Source organism: Polychytrium aggregatum (genome assembly GCF_025602895.1).
Source record: "Polychytrium aggregatum strain JEL109 chromosome Unknown BJ171scaffold_98, whole genome shotgun sequence".
Taxonomy (NCBI): domain Eukaryota; kingdom Fungi; phylum Chytridiomycota; class Chytridiomycetes; order Polychytriales; genus Polychytrium; species Polychytrium aggregatum.
Window position 1 is genome coordinate 94798 of NW_026516300.1, and position 16369 is coordinate 111166.

At 58.4% G+C, this 16369-nt stretch overlaps 5 protein-coding genes across 5 annotated transcripts; 3 read left to right on the forward strand and 2 right to left on the reverse strand.

Moving 5' to 3' along the window:
* Positions 1-17: 17 nt before the first annotated feature.
* On the forward strand, positions 18-4026 carry BJ171DRAFT_535088 (uncharacterized protein). Its single transcript, XM_053112836.1, has 7 exons — positions 18-768; positions 1192-1350; positions 1580-1924; positions 2166-2249; positions 2396-2812; positions 2968-3343; positions 3587-4026. Exons 1-7 carry the CDS (start codon positions 58-60, stop codon positions 3799-3801), a joined length of 2307 nt encoding a protein of 768 aa, XP_052961975.1. The 5' UTR covers positions 18-57; the 3' UTR covers positions 3802-4026.
* A 255-nt stretch (positions 4027-4281) lies between these two features.
* On the reverse strand, positions 4282-5727 carry BJ171DRAFT_535091 (uncharacterized protein). Its single transcript, XM_053112837.1, has one exon. The coding sequence runs from the start codon at positions 5618-5620 to the stop codon at positions 4523-4525; it is 1098 nt and encodes a 365-aa protein (XP_052961976.1). The 5' UTR covers positions 5621-5727; the 3' UTR covers positions 4282-4522.
* A 315-nt stretch (positions 5728-6042) lies between these two features.
* BJ171DRAFT_535092 (uncharacterized protein) lies at positions 6043-7841 on the reverse strand. Its single transcript, XM_053112838.1, has 8 exons — positions 7718-7841; positions 7568-7632; positions 7436-7453; positions 7221-7301; positions 6969-7007; positions 6796-6809; positions 6526-6652; positions 6043-6407 (listed from the first exon to the last, which is right to left on the reverse strand). The coding sequence occupies exons 1-8, from the start codon at positions 7765-7767 to the stop codon at positions 6304-6306; spliced, it is 498 nt and encodes a 165-aa protein (XP_052961977.1). The 5' UTR covers positions 7768-7841; the 3' UTR covers positions 6043-6303.
* Positions 7842-10446: 2605 nt separating this feature from the next.
* On the forward strand, positions 10447-13083 carry BJ171DRAFT_535099 (uncharacterized protein). The gene is made up of 4 exons (XM_053112839.1): positions 10447-11166; positions 11374-11863; positions 12151-12399; positions 12531-13083. The coding sequence occupies exons 1-4, from the start codon at positions 10598-10600 to the stop codon at positions 12954-12956; spliced, it is 1734 nt and encodes a 577-aa protein (XP_052961978.1). The 5' UTR covers positions 10447-10597; the 3' UTR covers positions 12957-13083.
* A 103-nt stretch (positions 13084-13186) lies between these two features.
* Positions 13187-16238, forward strand: BJ171DRAFT_535100 (uncharacterized protein). Its single transcript, XM_053112840.1, has 10 exons — positions 13187-13303; positions 13463-13558; positions 13793-13935; positions 14059-14128; positions 14252-14446; positions 14553-14617; positions 14859-15029; positions 15167-15241; positions 15371-15546; positions 15728-16238. The coding sequence occupies exons 1-10, from the start codon at positions 13210-13212 to the stop codon at positions 16071-16073; spliced, it is 1431 nt and encodes a 476-aa protein (XP_052961979.1). The 5' UTR covers positions 13187-13209; the 3' UTR covers positions 16074-16238.
* The last annotated feature ends 131 nt before the right edge of the window (positions 16239-16369 follow it).

Sequence of the window (16369 nt, forward strand, 5' to 3'; positions counted from 1 at the left end):
CCGCACAACCAGGGGCGAACAACATCTGCTCATCCCTGATCTGTGCTCGTCGAGGACATGGACCCGCACAACAGGCAGCAGCTCATCGATGCCCTCCGCCGCCAGCCCGGCACTACGGCCGCCGTGGCCCAGCATATTCAGCAGCACGCGGCGTCCCAGCCCGTCCAAGTCCAGCTGCAGCCCGTCCCGGTGCAAGGCTCAGACTCCAAACCGTCCGAGTCGTATCGGGAGTTTCGAATCGTCAGCATCGGCAGCACCGACGGCTTCGTCGACAGCAAGGACGCCGCGGGGGACCCGTCGTCTTTGAATTACCACATTATGAGGATCCATGGCCCAAAAGTTCTCCTCTCGGATCTGACTCCCCCCATCAAGCTCGTTCGCCAAGTCCCCACGAACGCCGTCCAGGCCGCCCTCTTGAAGGAGGACGCATCGCTCACCACCATCTCCAACCCGGTCGTCCCCGTTCCCTCGTCGTCGTCTTCGTCGGGCCCACAAACCCTGGAGTCCATGGTGAAGATGGACCCATCCAAGATTGCTCCCTTTGGCAACGCGCAGCGCAACAAGCAGAACCTGTTCAAGAAGAAGACCAAGAGCTTCTTCTTCCCCCGCGATCCCAATGCCGTTGGCGACGACGACAAACTCAAACGCAAGGCCAAGGACCCCGATCGCTTCCCTTGGCTCATGACCGACTTTGACAATGCCCCGCAGCACACCTTCACGGGCAACCTCGAGCCCAACCGCGCCAACTACGTTTTGTTCATGCCCTCGGTAGCGATCGTTTCCGGCCTGCTGAACTGCTGCGTATTCTCCTCCGATGCCCCTGAAATCGATTTGGGCACGTTGTTTTCTGGCGCACCACAATAGTTTGTTAAGCACGGGGGATCTCTTCCACACGGGTGTGCGAAGGGGCACCTCTGATCCATGACTCTGCTGCTCGTTTGTCGAGACCTCTTCATTCGGCTACAGCCACCGCCCTCCACCACGATACTCCCTCTGCACCTACGCTTGTCGCGCTCTCATTCACGCCCCGCGGCTCATCACCGCTTTGCCCGCTGCTGGTGGTCCTGTATCTCATCTTGGTGTTGATTTGCATTTTGTGCCCGATGATGATTGTGTGCCATTGCCCCTCGCACCCGCAGCTGTCCGGGTCTTTGCTTATGCTCTCATACCAACGCTGTTCGCTACATGCAGGAGGATGGATCGTTTCAGTGCCTCCCTGCTTCAAAGTGGTACAAATTCACTCCCAGGCTGCACTACCAGACGCTCACGATCGATGAAGCCGAAGAGAAGATGTCCAAGATCAAGCGCGGTCTGCGTTCGCAGGATCTATGGATGATGCGCAAGAAGAAGGTACTGCTTTTTTGAAGTGCCGCTGCAGCTTGACGCTGGTTTTATCTTCGTGCCGTACCGTCGAGGATACTGTTAGTGATGGAGCCCTGATGAACGTGGCTATCGCGGACATGGAGCTTCTCGGCTCTCCTGCTCTACTCTCTTCTCCCTGCTTCCTGCTCTGCGTGGATGATCAGCACAACCACCCCCACGTCGGCTCCGTGTCGCTCACCCATGCTGCGCTATCCAGGAAAACGGGGAAGATGATGACGAAGTCGCCGTCAAGGACGAGTCCTCTGTCGAAAAAAGCAGCGCCGCCCCTAGCCGACCTGGTCCCAGCTACTACCAGGACGAGCGACGGAACCGTAGCCGGCGGCCACGAAACGACGATGCAGAGGAGGAAATCGACTTTGACGAAATGAAGTCGGACGATGAGGATCTGAACTTTGGCATCGAAGACGAGGAGGAAGCCAAAGAGGCAGCCAAGCGCCAATATGGCCGCGCAGCGAACCGTGCCTTCTTTGGGGAAGACGATGATGACGAAGACGATGACGAGGAAGCCGGGCAGAGCCAAGAGCGGCTCGGACACGAGCGGGTATGTGAGCGCTCGAACATGTGTCTGGCAATGGGACCGCAGTATCGTTGTGGGGTGTTTTATTCGTAGAATCGAGGTGTGGCAGAGCGTCGTGTGTGACTGTACTTGCTTTGTGTGCATCCGTGCTGTGCATACCTGCCTGCACGGTCATCGACAGATTGAGGTCGATTGTCCTTGACGGAGGAGCATGTGTTTCCCGTCCAAGTGATCTCATCACACAGGGACGCTATTGTACCCACAGAAACTCAAAAAATACCTGCGCAAGAACGAGAAGAGCGACATGTACGACTCGGACGACGATCGCAACCCTTACGTCAGCGAGGAGGTGGGTTAGCAGCTTTCAGCCTGGCTCGCGGAGGAACAAACGCAGCCGTGGTTGAGGTGGACTCTACTCTGCTGAAGCTTGGACTTTGAACAGCTGGGTGGCCGGCATCCGCAGACTGATTCACTGTGGTGCATCGGGCGCATTAGGATGACGACGAAGATCATAAGAGCGGCAACGAGTCGGAGGAGAAAGGCAAGAAGCCCGAAACCGCCTCGGTGTCTGCATCCAAGGATCCGGCAGCCCCGCGCAGGAAAAAAGAGCAAACGCCGGCCGACCTTTTGCGCAAGAAGAAGGACGGCGGAGGGTCGGGCGACTCGCCGATTCCCACATCGTCCAGCAGCCGCTCGCCCAAGCCCACGAGCATGATGGAGAGGATGAGAGACTCCCCTCGAACACCACTTACGCCGCGATCGGAGGAGGGCCGCGGGTCGGGCTCGGCGAGTCCGGCAGGGACAACCATCCGTGCCAAGGTTTCGGCTCCAAGTGGCGGGGCGTCGCCCTTGCAAGGCGGCCCTGATGCCAAACGAAAGCGCGAAGATGACCGCAACGGAGATACCAAGAAGGTGGGGATGATTCGAAAGTACAGTGTGGCTAGATAGGACACGGCCGAGTCTGGCGGGTGACCAACTGCCTCTGCACTGCCCAGCTGCCTGTTGAACTTATCTATGCACCCTCCCCATACACACTATACCCATGCACTTTCGCGATCGGCTCCCAGACTAAAGGGTCGGATGGAAAATCACCTGGCCCGCCTCTCCCGCCGTCAACCGCCGATGTCCTCCGCGAACATCGCAAAGGAAGACTCGGGTCGCCCATGAGCAGCCACGGAGCTGGCAGCACGACTCCGGGCGGCAGCAGCACCAGCACCAGCAACTACAATGCATACGCCCCCAAGGCATCGTCACCGTTGGCCTCGCGTGGAGAATCGACAGCCTCGCCACCGCGCAGCATTTCGCCAAACCACCCGTCGTCGACATCGCCGCGGTACTCCAACAGCCCTCCGCGGCCGATCCCATCGCATGTGTCGCAGGGCTCGACGCCGTCGGGATCGTCGCCGGGACGATCCACACCCCGAGTCTCGGGTGATCCAAACAGTGAGTGCCTGCTCGCTAAGGCGGGAGAACGGTAGCAATGACGGTACCGCTCGTTGCGCATCTCGGAAACTACAGTTGGACGCTGGCTGTCTTCCTGGCACTCTGACTCCGATCTCGAGCCGTGGCCCTGCGTATCTGTCCAACATCCCGGGCCACGGACGCATGCTCGTGCTTATCTGTCTGCTCGCCCATGTTCGTGCTCATCCACCCTTCGATGCTCGCTTCCACTCTCCCGCACCCCAGGTCTGCTCGTGGACGCCGATATCATTGAATGTTACCATCAGCGCGGCAACGTACCCTTGACGATGAAGGAAATCATCTCGTTCATTCGACCCAGGATGTCGGGTCTCAACGCCGAGCGCAACAGGGCCATTCTCAAAGACATCATCAAGCGCTTGCTCATCACCAACAAGGAAACGATGCAGTGGACTATCCGGGATGAATACAAGCGCTCATAGACCGGAGGCCTGCGAATCGACGACGAGGAGTGCAGAGCGACGGCAACAGCACAGTCGGCCTGATGCGAATCGAGACTGCAGTGGCAACCGATGAGCAAATATGGGAGGCTAAGCAAGAGGCGGGAGGCGGTATTACATCCTCGAGCTGCTCGCTCGGCTTGGACATGATCATCCAAGACACGGTGGCAACCTGGGCAGTGAATACACAAATGTCCGTTCGTTTCACACGATGAGGCAAAGGGTGTGTGCTGGTGTCTGTTGAGCTCTGGGATGCTCCACGACTCTTGGGAAATCCCCATGTTGGAGCAGGGCGGGTGTTGTTGGATGAGGCAGTCGCTGCAGAGTGCGTGCAGACCCTGGAATTCGGAGCCACCAATGGGGATCGGCATACACAGCCAAACACACAGCCCACACAAACCAAGCCGGGGGCGACACTTCGTTTGAGTGAGGGGCGTCGCTTTTTTGTTTTCTGGAGGGTGGTTGAAGTGTGGAAGAGCGCAATGGGCGCTGTCCCGTTTCGTTCTGGACGAACTATATTTGCATCGCTGACGAGGACACACAGGTCTCGCTTGACATGGACCAATTCTTTGGATCCGAAGCTGCTATAGCCGATCCGACGACGCATGTCCCCCCCTTCTCCTTCCCTTGTGTCCTGCGCTGCGGCGCAGAATGCACCCTTCCCTCCTCATTCTAGAGCAACGAGCCAGTCAGCTAGACACATCTAGGCGACGTATCCCTTGGCGACGGCAACCTCGGCGTTCATAATGCTGCTGCCGGCGGCACCGAGGATGGTGTTGTGTGACAGAACAGTAAACTTGATGTCAAAGATGTTGCACTTGCGGATGCGGCCGACGGTGACGGCGTTGCCTCCGCCCTCCATGATGTCGAGGCGGGGCTGGGGACGATCGGGCTTCTCGGTGACGACGATGGCCTGGGCCGGGGCCGAGGGCACCTTGAGGGTCTGCGGCACGCTCACAAAGCTCGAGAGGGCCTCGGCGACCTGCTCGGGGGAGGGCGCCGGCTGGTTCTTGAACTCCAAAAAGACCGACTCGGTGTGGCCGTCCAGGACGGGGACTCGGTTGCAGCTGGCCGAGACACGCAGGCCCTCGGCATCGACAAAGCCCGAGCTGCCGGCATTGAGCGAGCCCAAGATCTTGGAGGCCTCGATCTCCATCTTCTCCTCCTCGCCCGAGATGTGGGGCACGACGTTGCCGAGGATGTCGAGGCTGGGCACACCGGGGTAGCCGGCACCGGAGATGGCCTGCATGGTGGTGACGACGACCCGGGAGATGGGACCAAACCTGTCGATGAGGGCCTTGAGCGGCGGAACCAAGCCAGTGGTGGAGCAGTTGGCGTTGGTGACGAGGAAGCCCTTCTGGAGGCCGTGGGTCTGGCGCTGGTGGGGGATGATGTCGAGGTGGTCTGGGTTGACGAGCGGGACGACGAGCGGGACGATGGGGTCCATGCGGTGGTTCTTTGCGTTCGAGAAGACGCAGAACTCGGCCTTGAAGAAGGCCAGCTCGATCTCACCGGCGACATCCGAGTCGAGTCCGGAGAAGATGATCTCACAGTCCTTGAAGTGCTCGGGCTGGCAGTTCTGGACAATCAACGAGGCGACGTGGGCGGGCACGGGCGAGGCCATCTTCCAGGAGCGTGCGGCAGCCTCGCTGTAGGGCTTGCCGGCCGACCGGGGCGAGGCGCCGAGGGTCTTGACGACAAAGAAGGGGTGGTTGTCGAGCAGCTGGATGAAGCGCTGGCCGACGGTGCCGGTAGCGCCGAGGACGCCGACGTTGACCTTTCTTCCGGGATGGAACGACATGGCAGGGGAGTGTGGAGATGCGATTGCTGATGCGATTGCTGGTGCGAATGTCGACTCGATTGCCGATGCGATTGCCGATGCGATTGCCGATGCGATTGCCGATGCGAGCGGGTTGCCGACGGGTTGCTGACGCAGACAGATCAAGACCAAGCGATGCAGATCGAGCGATGGCGATCCGATGCCGTTTTGACCGCTTTTGACGGTTTCGAGACCGAGATAGGCCGACGAGCACCAGCGATAACGGCGAGGACGGCGAGGCCGCGGACGACTGGCGGGCGCGCGCTCTCGTCCGCTCTCGGCCGGGACGAGGACGCGCAGCCGTGACCACGACGATAGTGTGCGCAGCCGGGGCGAGGCGTGATCTGGCGTGATGTGGATGTGGATGGGGTGAATGTGGTGATGTGATGTGGAGCACCGGGACGGCAGTCGGACGGGGTCTCCATTGGAATGTGCAATGCGGTGTGCAACGGAATGTGGTATCGATTCACACTCTATGCGGTGTGATATCGATTCGCACTCTATGCGGTGTGCGGAATTCATTGTTATCCAACAACAACTACTGCTGCTATTACTACCGCGACGACAACTTTACATCCCCATCGATTCGGCTGCATTGCATCGTCTCGGCGAACGATCAACCAGCCAGATCCTCTCGGGACCGCACTTTCTCGGCCGTCACAGGCTCAACCGCCTCGCTGGACCGGCCGAGCGGGCGGCGTCCACGAACCCGGCTGGAACGTTTCGCCCTGGCCGACTGCATCCGAGCTGGCGGTTGTGTGTCGCTCGCCTGTGCATAGAATCCCAAAGGACAATCAGCCAGTCGTCTCGGTCCAACGTCGGCACAGCAGCAGTCCAGCCATCGTTGGTCGCCATGTGCATGCATTTGTCGGCGGGGGCGATCGTACCGGCTGCGAGCTGCTGCAGATCCTCCCGGGCCTTGGCGAGTTGGGCTCGCTGCTCGTCCCACTGGCGATCGAGCTCGTGAGCGAGCTGCAGCGTGCGCTGCTTCTGCTCCTCCGAGGCAATCAGTTCCTGTGAATCCGAGCCGAATTAACATCAATCGTCAGCCTCATTCGTTGGCCTGAGGGCAGCACATGTCCAAACCCTGTGGGCTTGGCAGCTGCGGACCCCAAGCTCGCCTTGGAGAGGGCTGCGAACATGCAAAAACAGCATACCTGGATCGTCGGCTCTGGCACCCGCATGCCATGATCGAAGCAGATTAGTGTGGTTGCTCGCGGATCTGCTGCTGTGGCGCTTACGGAGCATCTGTCGTTCCGAGCACCAAGACAATTGGGAAGATTGATGCAGCGTCCAGCTCGCGATGGACACGATCTTGGACTCTACGAACCAGCCGGGCGGGTATGTCGCATCCAGGCTTGCCACTGAACTGCATGCGCAAGGAGGAACGATCGGATCGGATCGGATCGGATGGGATGGATGGGATGGTATGGGATCGAGCATGAGCCAAGATGAGATTGAGCCTGCCTTTGCTCCGAGCGTCGATATGGCGAATCGTCTCGTATCCAGTCCTCTGAGGGCCGGCATTGGACGCAGAGTCAAGCCATGGCCATGGTTTGCGCTGTTTGATCTGGAGCCTTACCCGGAATCGAATTGGGCTCGTACTGATCGAAATGCTCTCGGCCGTCGGCGTAAGCCACCCTCCTCCGGGGATAGTGGGTTCCTGAAACAGAATCGCCCAGCCCACCGAGGTCCGGGTCCAGAATCAGAGCCGGATCAGAGCGACGTCGGTTGGATGGCTCGGCCGGAATGCGTCGTATTGCTGAACACCAGGAGAACGTCTGGAGCAGTCGTTACCTTCGCGGATGGGAGGGCCTGCGGAGCAATCGGAAGTGGATCGTCAGTTCTCTGGACGGAAACAGGATCGCCAATGGGGCCTTGGGCAAGATCGCTTGTTGAAACGTGGCAGTAACTCCGGGAGAGACCTACCCTCAAAGTACATGTTCCCGTCGAGATCATAGCCGACAAATCGGTCACGACGCCAGGGAAGGGGGCTTGGAGGGGAGAGTGGATTGCCGTTAGAAACGACAACGATCCAACAGCAACAGCAGACAACGGCGATGTCGATCGGATGCATACATGACTTGCCACCGGTTGATGAGGCGTTGAATAAAGCCAGTGCGTTTCATGACGGAGGAGACTCTGATGGTCGAGCGACGGCTAGTCTGTAGCTGGGGGCGGGTTGATGCAGATCGCCGGAAAGCAGAAGGCGGTCGCAGGCAGCGAACGCGACGAACAAATGACCAACATGGAGACCATCGCCACTGCACATAATATCGATATCGATATCGTGGAGAATAAACCCCGGGACCATGAAACGTGCAGAGTAGTGGTCCGTGGAGGCCATGGCTGCCATGTAAAGTAAAGTCGCACAGATGTTTGGAGTTGTGTTCGTCCGGTGGTTGTTGTTGATGATCTGCTTCAGTAATGGAATGATGCACTCGTGGCCATCAATGTGGCCATAATCGACACCGACATGACAATATACATGTCAATAAACATGACAATATACATCCATACATACGAATCAATCTACATCCACATCCACATCCACATCCCGCTCGGCCCGGGCCATCATCCCTCGTTCCCACAGCCCTCGATCGCCCGCCATGGCCCGGCTCGCTCGAGGTCGCCCCCCTTCCAAGGATGCCTCTGAGGGTCGCTCTGGACTTGGGCCCGTTGGCTGAAGCCATTGTTTCTTGCGGCCCGCTCCCTGCGACGTCGCCGCCCTTGGTTGATCATCTCGGCTCGACAATACATTCCCTCCCTCCCCCCCCCAGCATGGATCTCTCTGCTCTCGCGTTGGCCGTGTTGCTCGGTACCTTCCTGCCATTCGTCTGTCCACTGCCCTGCTTTGGCATCGTCTCGGTCTCGCCCAATATCAGCCCCATTCAGGGCAGCACCGTCATCCGATTGACCGTTTCGTGTGTGCCCGATCCGAATGCCGAATTCGCTGTGAACCTATGGAACCCATACACCAACCGCAACGCATCCGTCGCAGCCATAGCGCAGACACTGCCACCGAACAGTACCTCGCCGTTGAACAGCACCTCCATCGTCGTTTCGTTCCACACGGTGCCGATGGACGAAGGAGTGTGCCATTGCACTCTGACTGCCAGCAGCCCACCAAGCGCGGAAGCAGTATTCGCCATCATATTCTATGACCGTAGGTGTTGTTAGGCCGCCATACACTCCTCTTGGGTCGCTGGAGACCAACTTTCTCAAAGTGTTGTCAGCTGTCATTAGAGCAATTGGCTCGCCACGCCTTCTGCGTGATATGCCCTGGCGCTGGCTCTGCAGCTTCCCGCCATCACCAGACATCCCCAACCATCCCTGGCTCTGCTGATGCATTCCTGCCTCTCCTCCGCTACTAGCGGCCCGCCTCAGCACCATCAAGCAGTCCTCCACGCGTGGGATCGGCAACAACGATCGCTATCTGCTCGCCAATGGGGGCAACACACTCAACCTGACCATTCCCACGGATGCGCTTCCGCTATTGTCGCTCTCCAACACACCGCCGACACTGCGGATTGTCCAGGCCGGCACTCCATCGGTCCACTATGATCTCGTTGGTCGATTCAGCGACGCTTCAATCGTGGCTTTCGTCGATGCAGGCGTCACCAGCGCCGGTTTCCAGGGGCAGGTCTACGTTCTCCTATCCTTTGACGACGTGCAAAACTTTCACGACTATGGACTGGTGTACTCGATAATCGGTAGGAGCCAATTCTTGGGGCGTTTGGGCTCGCTCGAGCAGATCCCCTGATGGATCGGGGCTCTCGAGATGAGACGAGCCACTGCTCGCTGTAGACAGGACAACCCTGAAATTTGGTGCATCGAATCAACGGGATCAACGGGATCAACGGGATCAACGGGATCTATTCCGATGCTCATTCGATCGTTGCATTCAGACCGCCCGCCTATCAACGTCCTGCTGACATGCAGCAGTCCAGCGACAGGTGAGCGAGCAAATCACAGCACATGCATCGGTCAAGTTCATGACCAAGTTGCATCCGTCCGCCGCATTGTCGGTATATTGTCAAAAACGGTTCCAACCCTTGGCTTGACCATTCATTCTGGTGCTCCCGCCCACTCCTCTGAATCCGGCTCGTGCAGATCAGGGCTTTGGTCACTCCCTGAATGTCGGCCTGAACAACCTCAAGCTTCTCTTTGGCGATTCGATATACATATTCGCCATCTTCAACTTGAACGTGCCCAACTACTACGGCCTGCTGGTGGACACCATCCAGCAATACGATATCGACATTGCCATCCTCGGCGTCACGGTCACCGACAATTCGGCTGTGGCAGTCAATCTGACCCAGCAATTCCCCAACCTGAGGGTCCTGTCGTGGTCGGCCACACCCGTTTCCATCCTGCCGCCTCGTGTTCGATGGCTGGCCTTGCGCCAGGAAGAGCCGCTCTACTTGGCCGGATACGCCGTTGGTTTGTTCGCCAAGAATCGCTCAGACTTTGTCTTCTCGGTGACAGGATCGTCGGTCGGCTACTTGCTGCCCATGGCCATTCCGCGAACAATCATTCACTCGAACCTGTTTCTGCTCGGCCTGAGAAGGATCATCCCGAACGCCACTCTACTCGTGAGGAGCATCGGGACCTTCTACGACCCGTTTCTCGAGACCACGGGTAAGCGGTGCATCGTGACTATATTCGCTGGATAGGTCAGTGTTATTGGACCCCAAGCAATGGACCGCAGGCGCCGTCTTGTCGGTACCTCGTCCGTCTTGTCGGTACCTCGTCCGTCTTGTCGGTACCTCGTCCGTCTTGTCGGTACCTCGTCCGTCTTGTCGGTACCTCGTCCGTCTTGTCGGTACCTCATCCGGCCTGCAGTACATCTTGCTTGCAACCCCATCTGTTTCACATGTCACCTATCAGATTCTTGACGACCAGCTTCCTTTACACTCTTCAGTCTCACAGAGGCTCCTCGACGACGGAGTCAAGGTCATGGCATACCAAACCAACACCGTGATTCCCGTCAGTATCTTCAGTAAGTGGTGTCGATACGGATCCAAAGCTGTGGGAGTTGGGCCGGGGGACAGTGACTGCAAAACACCATACTTCCCAGCCATAACCATTCGTCTACTCTGGCTGGCGACACATCCATGCTGCACTGTTTACGACGCAGCAAGCAACAGCTCCTTCGCCATCGCCGCCAACAGTGACCCCAGCGGCGACTACGGCGACCGAGTCCTGGCCACCGCCGTCTTGAACTGGATCGAGGCGTTTTCGCCGCTCGTGCAAGATTTTGCCGATGGTGTCGCCTTGAACGACACCAGCACTTTCAACATGGGCCTCGTTAATGGATTTAATCAGCTCGGCGGTCTCTCCGGTCGCTTCAATCTCGATCAGGTCGCGACGTTGAATGTCGAAATTGACCGCTTGAGTGCGCTGCCCGATGATCAACGGTACTGCGGTCCTGTCAACGACGTGGGTATTTTGTACGAGTCGGTCAGGTCGCCCGAGCTGTTCTTGGTTGCCTGGGATGCCTGGGTTGCCTGGGTTGCTCCAGATGGCTGTGGCCAGCGAAACGAAGGACAGCACAGGATAAGACAGGAGTGGTTGCAGGCGATGCCGTATCGCAGTAGCAATCAGTGCTACCGAACCCGTGCAGGCTCGGAACTGAAACGAGCACTTTTCATAACCACATGGCGGCGGCTTATTCAACCCACCCAGATCAACGGCAGCATCCTTCTCGGCCCAGACGACTGCCTGAACCTCACCTTCATCAACCAGCTGAACTCGTTCTTCGAAGGGTCGATCTACCTGGGCCAGTATCAGCCACAGTATCCATTTGAAGATCGCAGCACGATATCGTGGGGGCTGCGTCTCTCCATCTACGGAATCACTGCCCTGAGCCAAGCCGTGACGATCGCCATGGTCGTCCTCATCATCAACAACCACCACCTCCCCAGGATCCGCGGAGGCTCGCCACCGTTTCTGGTGGTGATCGGGCTGGCGTCGGTCGTGGCTCTTAACGGGAACTACCTGATGGGCCTGGACGACAGCGTCGTGGCCGACCCAGCCATTCTCGGGCGGATATGCATGTCCCAACCGTATCTGCTGGTCCTGCCGACGATGCTGATGTTTGGAGCCCTCCTGATCAAGATGTGGCGGATATACAAGATATTCAAGAACCCAAAGCTGATGCTGCTCGAGTTCAAAGCCGCGGACCTGATGTCGGGGATTGTGGCTCCGACGTTGGTGGCGACGGTGGGTGGCAAAGAGAGAGGGACAAGCACGACGATGAGCGGATATGTACCGAAGGCGATGAGTGGATATGTACCAAAGGCGATGAGTGGATATGTACCAAAGGTGGCAGCATCCGATGCCATCGTGGTGCTGTGTTTCTGTTAGTGCTGCAGCTGTGACATGAAATCGAGGCTTCTGCTGGAACAAGTGAGCTTGCTGGAATGTGTCTGTGGCGATGGATCGGCACTGATTCGCATGGCGGACCCTCGACTGCTTGACCAACATGTCTGTTCCATCACACCCCCCAGATTGTGGTCGTGGCCTGGAATGTCGTGAGCCCCTTGGTCTGGACCAGAGTTGTCACCCGGGTCGATGGCTTTGGCAACAGCCTGAGCTCGTACGGATTCTGCCGGAGCCAGACGACACTCGGCTTCGATCCCTTCCCGGTGCTGATCTTTGGCCTCTTCATGGTCATGCTGATGGTCAACTTTTGGCTGGGGTACCAGACCCGCCACGTCCCATCCCGCTACAACGAGCAGAGCAATCTCAGGTCATCGGTAATGTTGTGTGCCTTGTACCGAATACCCTTGGCATCCGATCGATCTTGCTCAGGTCCAGTACGAAGGTCGGCCAATGCTCGAATGGGTCTTTGGATCTTGACTGCTGATGCATCGCTCCGTACCTGTAGATCAGCTTCTGGGTCCAGGTCGTGGCTGTCCTGTTCCCACTCAACTACTCGATCACAAGCCCTCGAGGCATCTTCATCCTGCGGTCGCTGATGAACTTGTCGTTGTCGCTGGGCACGACGCTGTTCATCCTTGGGTCCAAGCTGTACCCCGCCACCGAGGATGAGAGCGAGCCCGATGGTCTTGGCATCACCGACTTTGAACCGGCAGACGACCTCAGCCGCATCGTCGTGCGATCCGCCCGGAAGAGCTGCGAGTACGCCAACAGATCGGAGAGCCTGAACCGCACGGGGACGGGCGTGCTGCATGTGTCCATGAAGAGCTCGAGGGTGACCGGGACCTCGAAGATGTCGATCCGGTCGAAAGGAACCGACCAGTGGGCGAGCCCGGAGTGTCGCCAGGCGTCTCTGTGCGATGAGGCGCGATGAAGGGTCATGAAGTGCGATGAGGTGTCTGCAGCGAAACGGGATGCATCAACACGCGGATAACCTGTGGATTGCATGGTGTCGATTGCATGGTGTCGATTGGCATGGTGTCGATTGGCATGGTGTCGATGGCATGGTGTCGATTGGCACTCGCAAGGCTGTCGTGGGGCCGATGAAGCGTCATTGGAAACACCCAGGGATGTTTCGCTGCCCTTGGTCGCTCTTGGCCGAGTACGATGCGAGTTTGGTGCTGCGAATGTCTTGGCGGGCACCACGGCGCATGTCTTGCTCCGATCTCACCTTCCCCTCCTCCCCGATGGATCCTGCCCTGCTGAAACAGATATACGAGCGTAATGCTGTCGGGCGATATCTGCGGGAAGCGCACACTGGAGGCTGCATGCACCTGCCGTGGACTGCGATTGCTTGACTGCTGGCTGGACACCTCTCCCCTCGGCATCCCCCCGGTCGACGTCCTGGGCTTAACGGCTCCGTCTTGTTTTTGCCGCCAGTCGCATCCAAGCCATCGACGCCGCTCCCAACACAGGAGTGGAAGGTCTTTCTGGAGCTGCGAGGGCTGATCGATCGACTCGTTGCCGCACAGAAAGGTGAGTCCGCAGAGAGAGGGAAGGAGTCGGCTGTCGTCCGCAATCGACAAGGCGACGATCTCCAACTCGACACGGCCGGGCGAGACTGGAGGCATTCCAAAGACCAGCTCGACTGCATCTCTGAATATCCACGGCATGTCCTTGCATCGGGTGGATCGGATCGCTGGAATCTTCGACTTGCAACTAAGACTCTGTGCCGCTTGGTCCCTGACTGTCCCGCTGGCCACTTCTCAGATGGAGCCAAGTCAAAGACACACTCCCCCGATTATGCCCAACTCGTCAAGTGGCTCCACCAGCACAGCGTCGATACCACTGCCGTCGAGATTCACCAGACCGAGTCGGAAGGATACGGCCTGTTTGCCACCCAGGATCTCGAGGTATTGCATCGGCGGCCTCACCAGCCCATCTGCACTCGCCTTGGGTTCAGCCTGCACTCGGCCTGTGTCGATTTGCATGGCCACTCCCACTATGCTGATATCTCATCGCCTGAGCCTGCACAGGTCGGCGCCGAGTTCCTCAGCGTGCCCCGACAGGTTATGATTTCAGTCGACACCGCATCGGCGGTCCTGAGTGAGTAACGTCTGTCCTGTGCGGTCTTGCTCTGCTCTGCTCCGTCCTGTATGGTCTTGCTCTGCTCTGCTGCTCTGTTCTGCTTCACTGACCTTTATTCTGCGGTCCGAACTGGGACGACAGAGGGATATATTCAGCGTGACCCGATCCTGCAAGCCATCCCGTCGCTATCGCTGGCTCTGCATGTTCTGGTGGAGGCGCTCAACCCAAAGTCTGTGTACAAGCCATACCTCGACACCCTGATCGACATGCCCTTCACGATCCCGCTGTACTGGGAGCCCCGCCAAGTCGAAGCCCTGAAGGGAACGAGCGTATTTGGTAAGGACGAAACCCATGCGCGAGCCTGGATCGGGCGCTGCGTTGTCAGCCCTCCCTCCCACGGTATCAACAGAGGAAAGCAGCTCACCATTGGATCTCTGTCCAGCGGAGGCGATCAAGCTTCTCAAGAACACCGCTCGGCAGTATGTGCATCTGTACAAGTTGATCGAGGTGGGTCCGGGAAGCCCTATCGACCGGCAGGATTGCAATGGGGCAGCGGGGTCGGTGTGATGACGCAACGGAATCCAAAGCAACAGGGGTGTTCTGGGAAGTGCTGTGATGTCTGGACACTGGCTGCAGAACATGCACGAATGTCAGGAGCGCACCGACAAGCACTATTCTTCGCTCCAGCGAGCGCATCGCCAGATGCCGGACCATTCTCATGGCTCACCAAGCGACTCTTGTCTTGTAGGCCGCAGGACGATCATTTCCCATCAAGCTGCGTGATTTCACATATGAGCGCTTTCGGTGGTCCGTCTCGGTTGTTATGACCCGGCAGAACCCCGTGCCCAGCGCAGACGGCACTAGAACCTGCATGGCCCTGATCCCCCTGTTTGACCTCGCCAACCACCGCCCCGGAGAGGTACGATCGTCGTCCCTCGCAGCATGCCAGTGTTCATGCAGGTGCGCTGTACACGAGTGTTGCAATGGACACTTCCCAGTGCCTGTGAGAGTCGGGAGAATCTGGATACTCAAGCATATCCCTTCATCTGTCGACAGATCACCACCTTCCATGAGCTGAACACGGACTGCACACATTCGCTCACCCTGTCGGCGTGTGCGAAAGGTGACCAGGTAGGTTGATCGTGCGAGGCCGACAGCTAGTCAGTCAACCAGCCAACCCCGTCGCATGGTGATAGGGGATAGTCAACAGAGCAAGCCGTTGACTTTCTCGCTCGTCTGCTCCGCTCTGCTTGCGACAAGGTGTACATGTCGTACGGCGGCCGATCCAATCAGGATTTTCTGCTCTACTCTGGATTCGTCGACCCTAGCGAGCGGAAGAACGACTGCATCAAAATATGGTGCAGCATCGGCAAGGACGAGGGCGACGCTTCCAACCGAGCCCGGAAGCAGCTCCTCGAAAGATACGGGCTCCCCAGGTAGCGGCGAGATGCAAGTGAAACTACGTCCAGGGTTTGCTGCTGGGTTGGTCATGAGCCATATATCACGGGCGAGTCCTTGCTGTCGAGACTCGGAGTCTCCATAGCCACCTCCTATGCGGTAGGTGTACCGGCTTCTGGCGAGGAGCGACCTAACTCGTTCGCCTTGGCACCGACACAGCGCTGGGTTCTATCGGCTCAAGGCAACCCTGAGCGATTCACCCGAGCTTATGGCGCTTGTGCGTGTCTTGACCATGAGCCAAGTCGAGCTGGAGGAGGTCGGACAGCAACCACCAGAGACGCCGACAGATCTGTCGCAGCCGGTGACAGATCGAAACGAGACGGCGGCCCTCGAGTGGCTACGCAACCGATGTCGGATCATGCTGATGGGACTGGCTCCAGTCGATCTTGCGGCCGACAGCCCCAGCAACGACGACCGGATTATGCAACTCGCAGTCGCAATGCGGACACTGGAGCGCGAGCACCTGGAGAGTGTGATCGCCGGCATCGACGCACAGGGCCGCTAACAGTGCTGCCGCTGGCTCAAGTACCCGGCGATATGGACCGTTGAGGAGCATGGAGGGCCATGGTCACAGCTCGCCAATCAAACCGACAATATATCTGCGTTTGAAGGCACGATTCGGTGCGAATGGGTTCGTCGTGATGGACTGAGTGGTGTCGATCGACTGTGGTGGTGTCGATCGACTGTGGTGGTGGTCGATGCACCCGCTCTGCCCGCCGGGACTGGTGTCGTATCGCCACCACCCGCCTTGGAGTGCTGAGGAATCGTTTGCCAAGCCCACCGTCCAAGTCGGCCTGCATC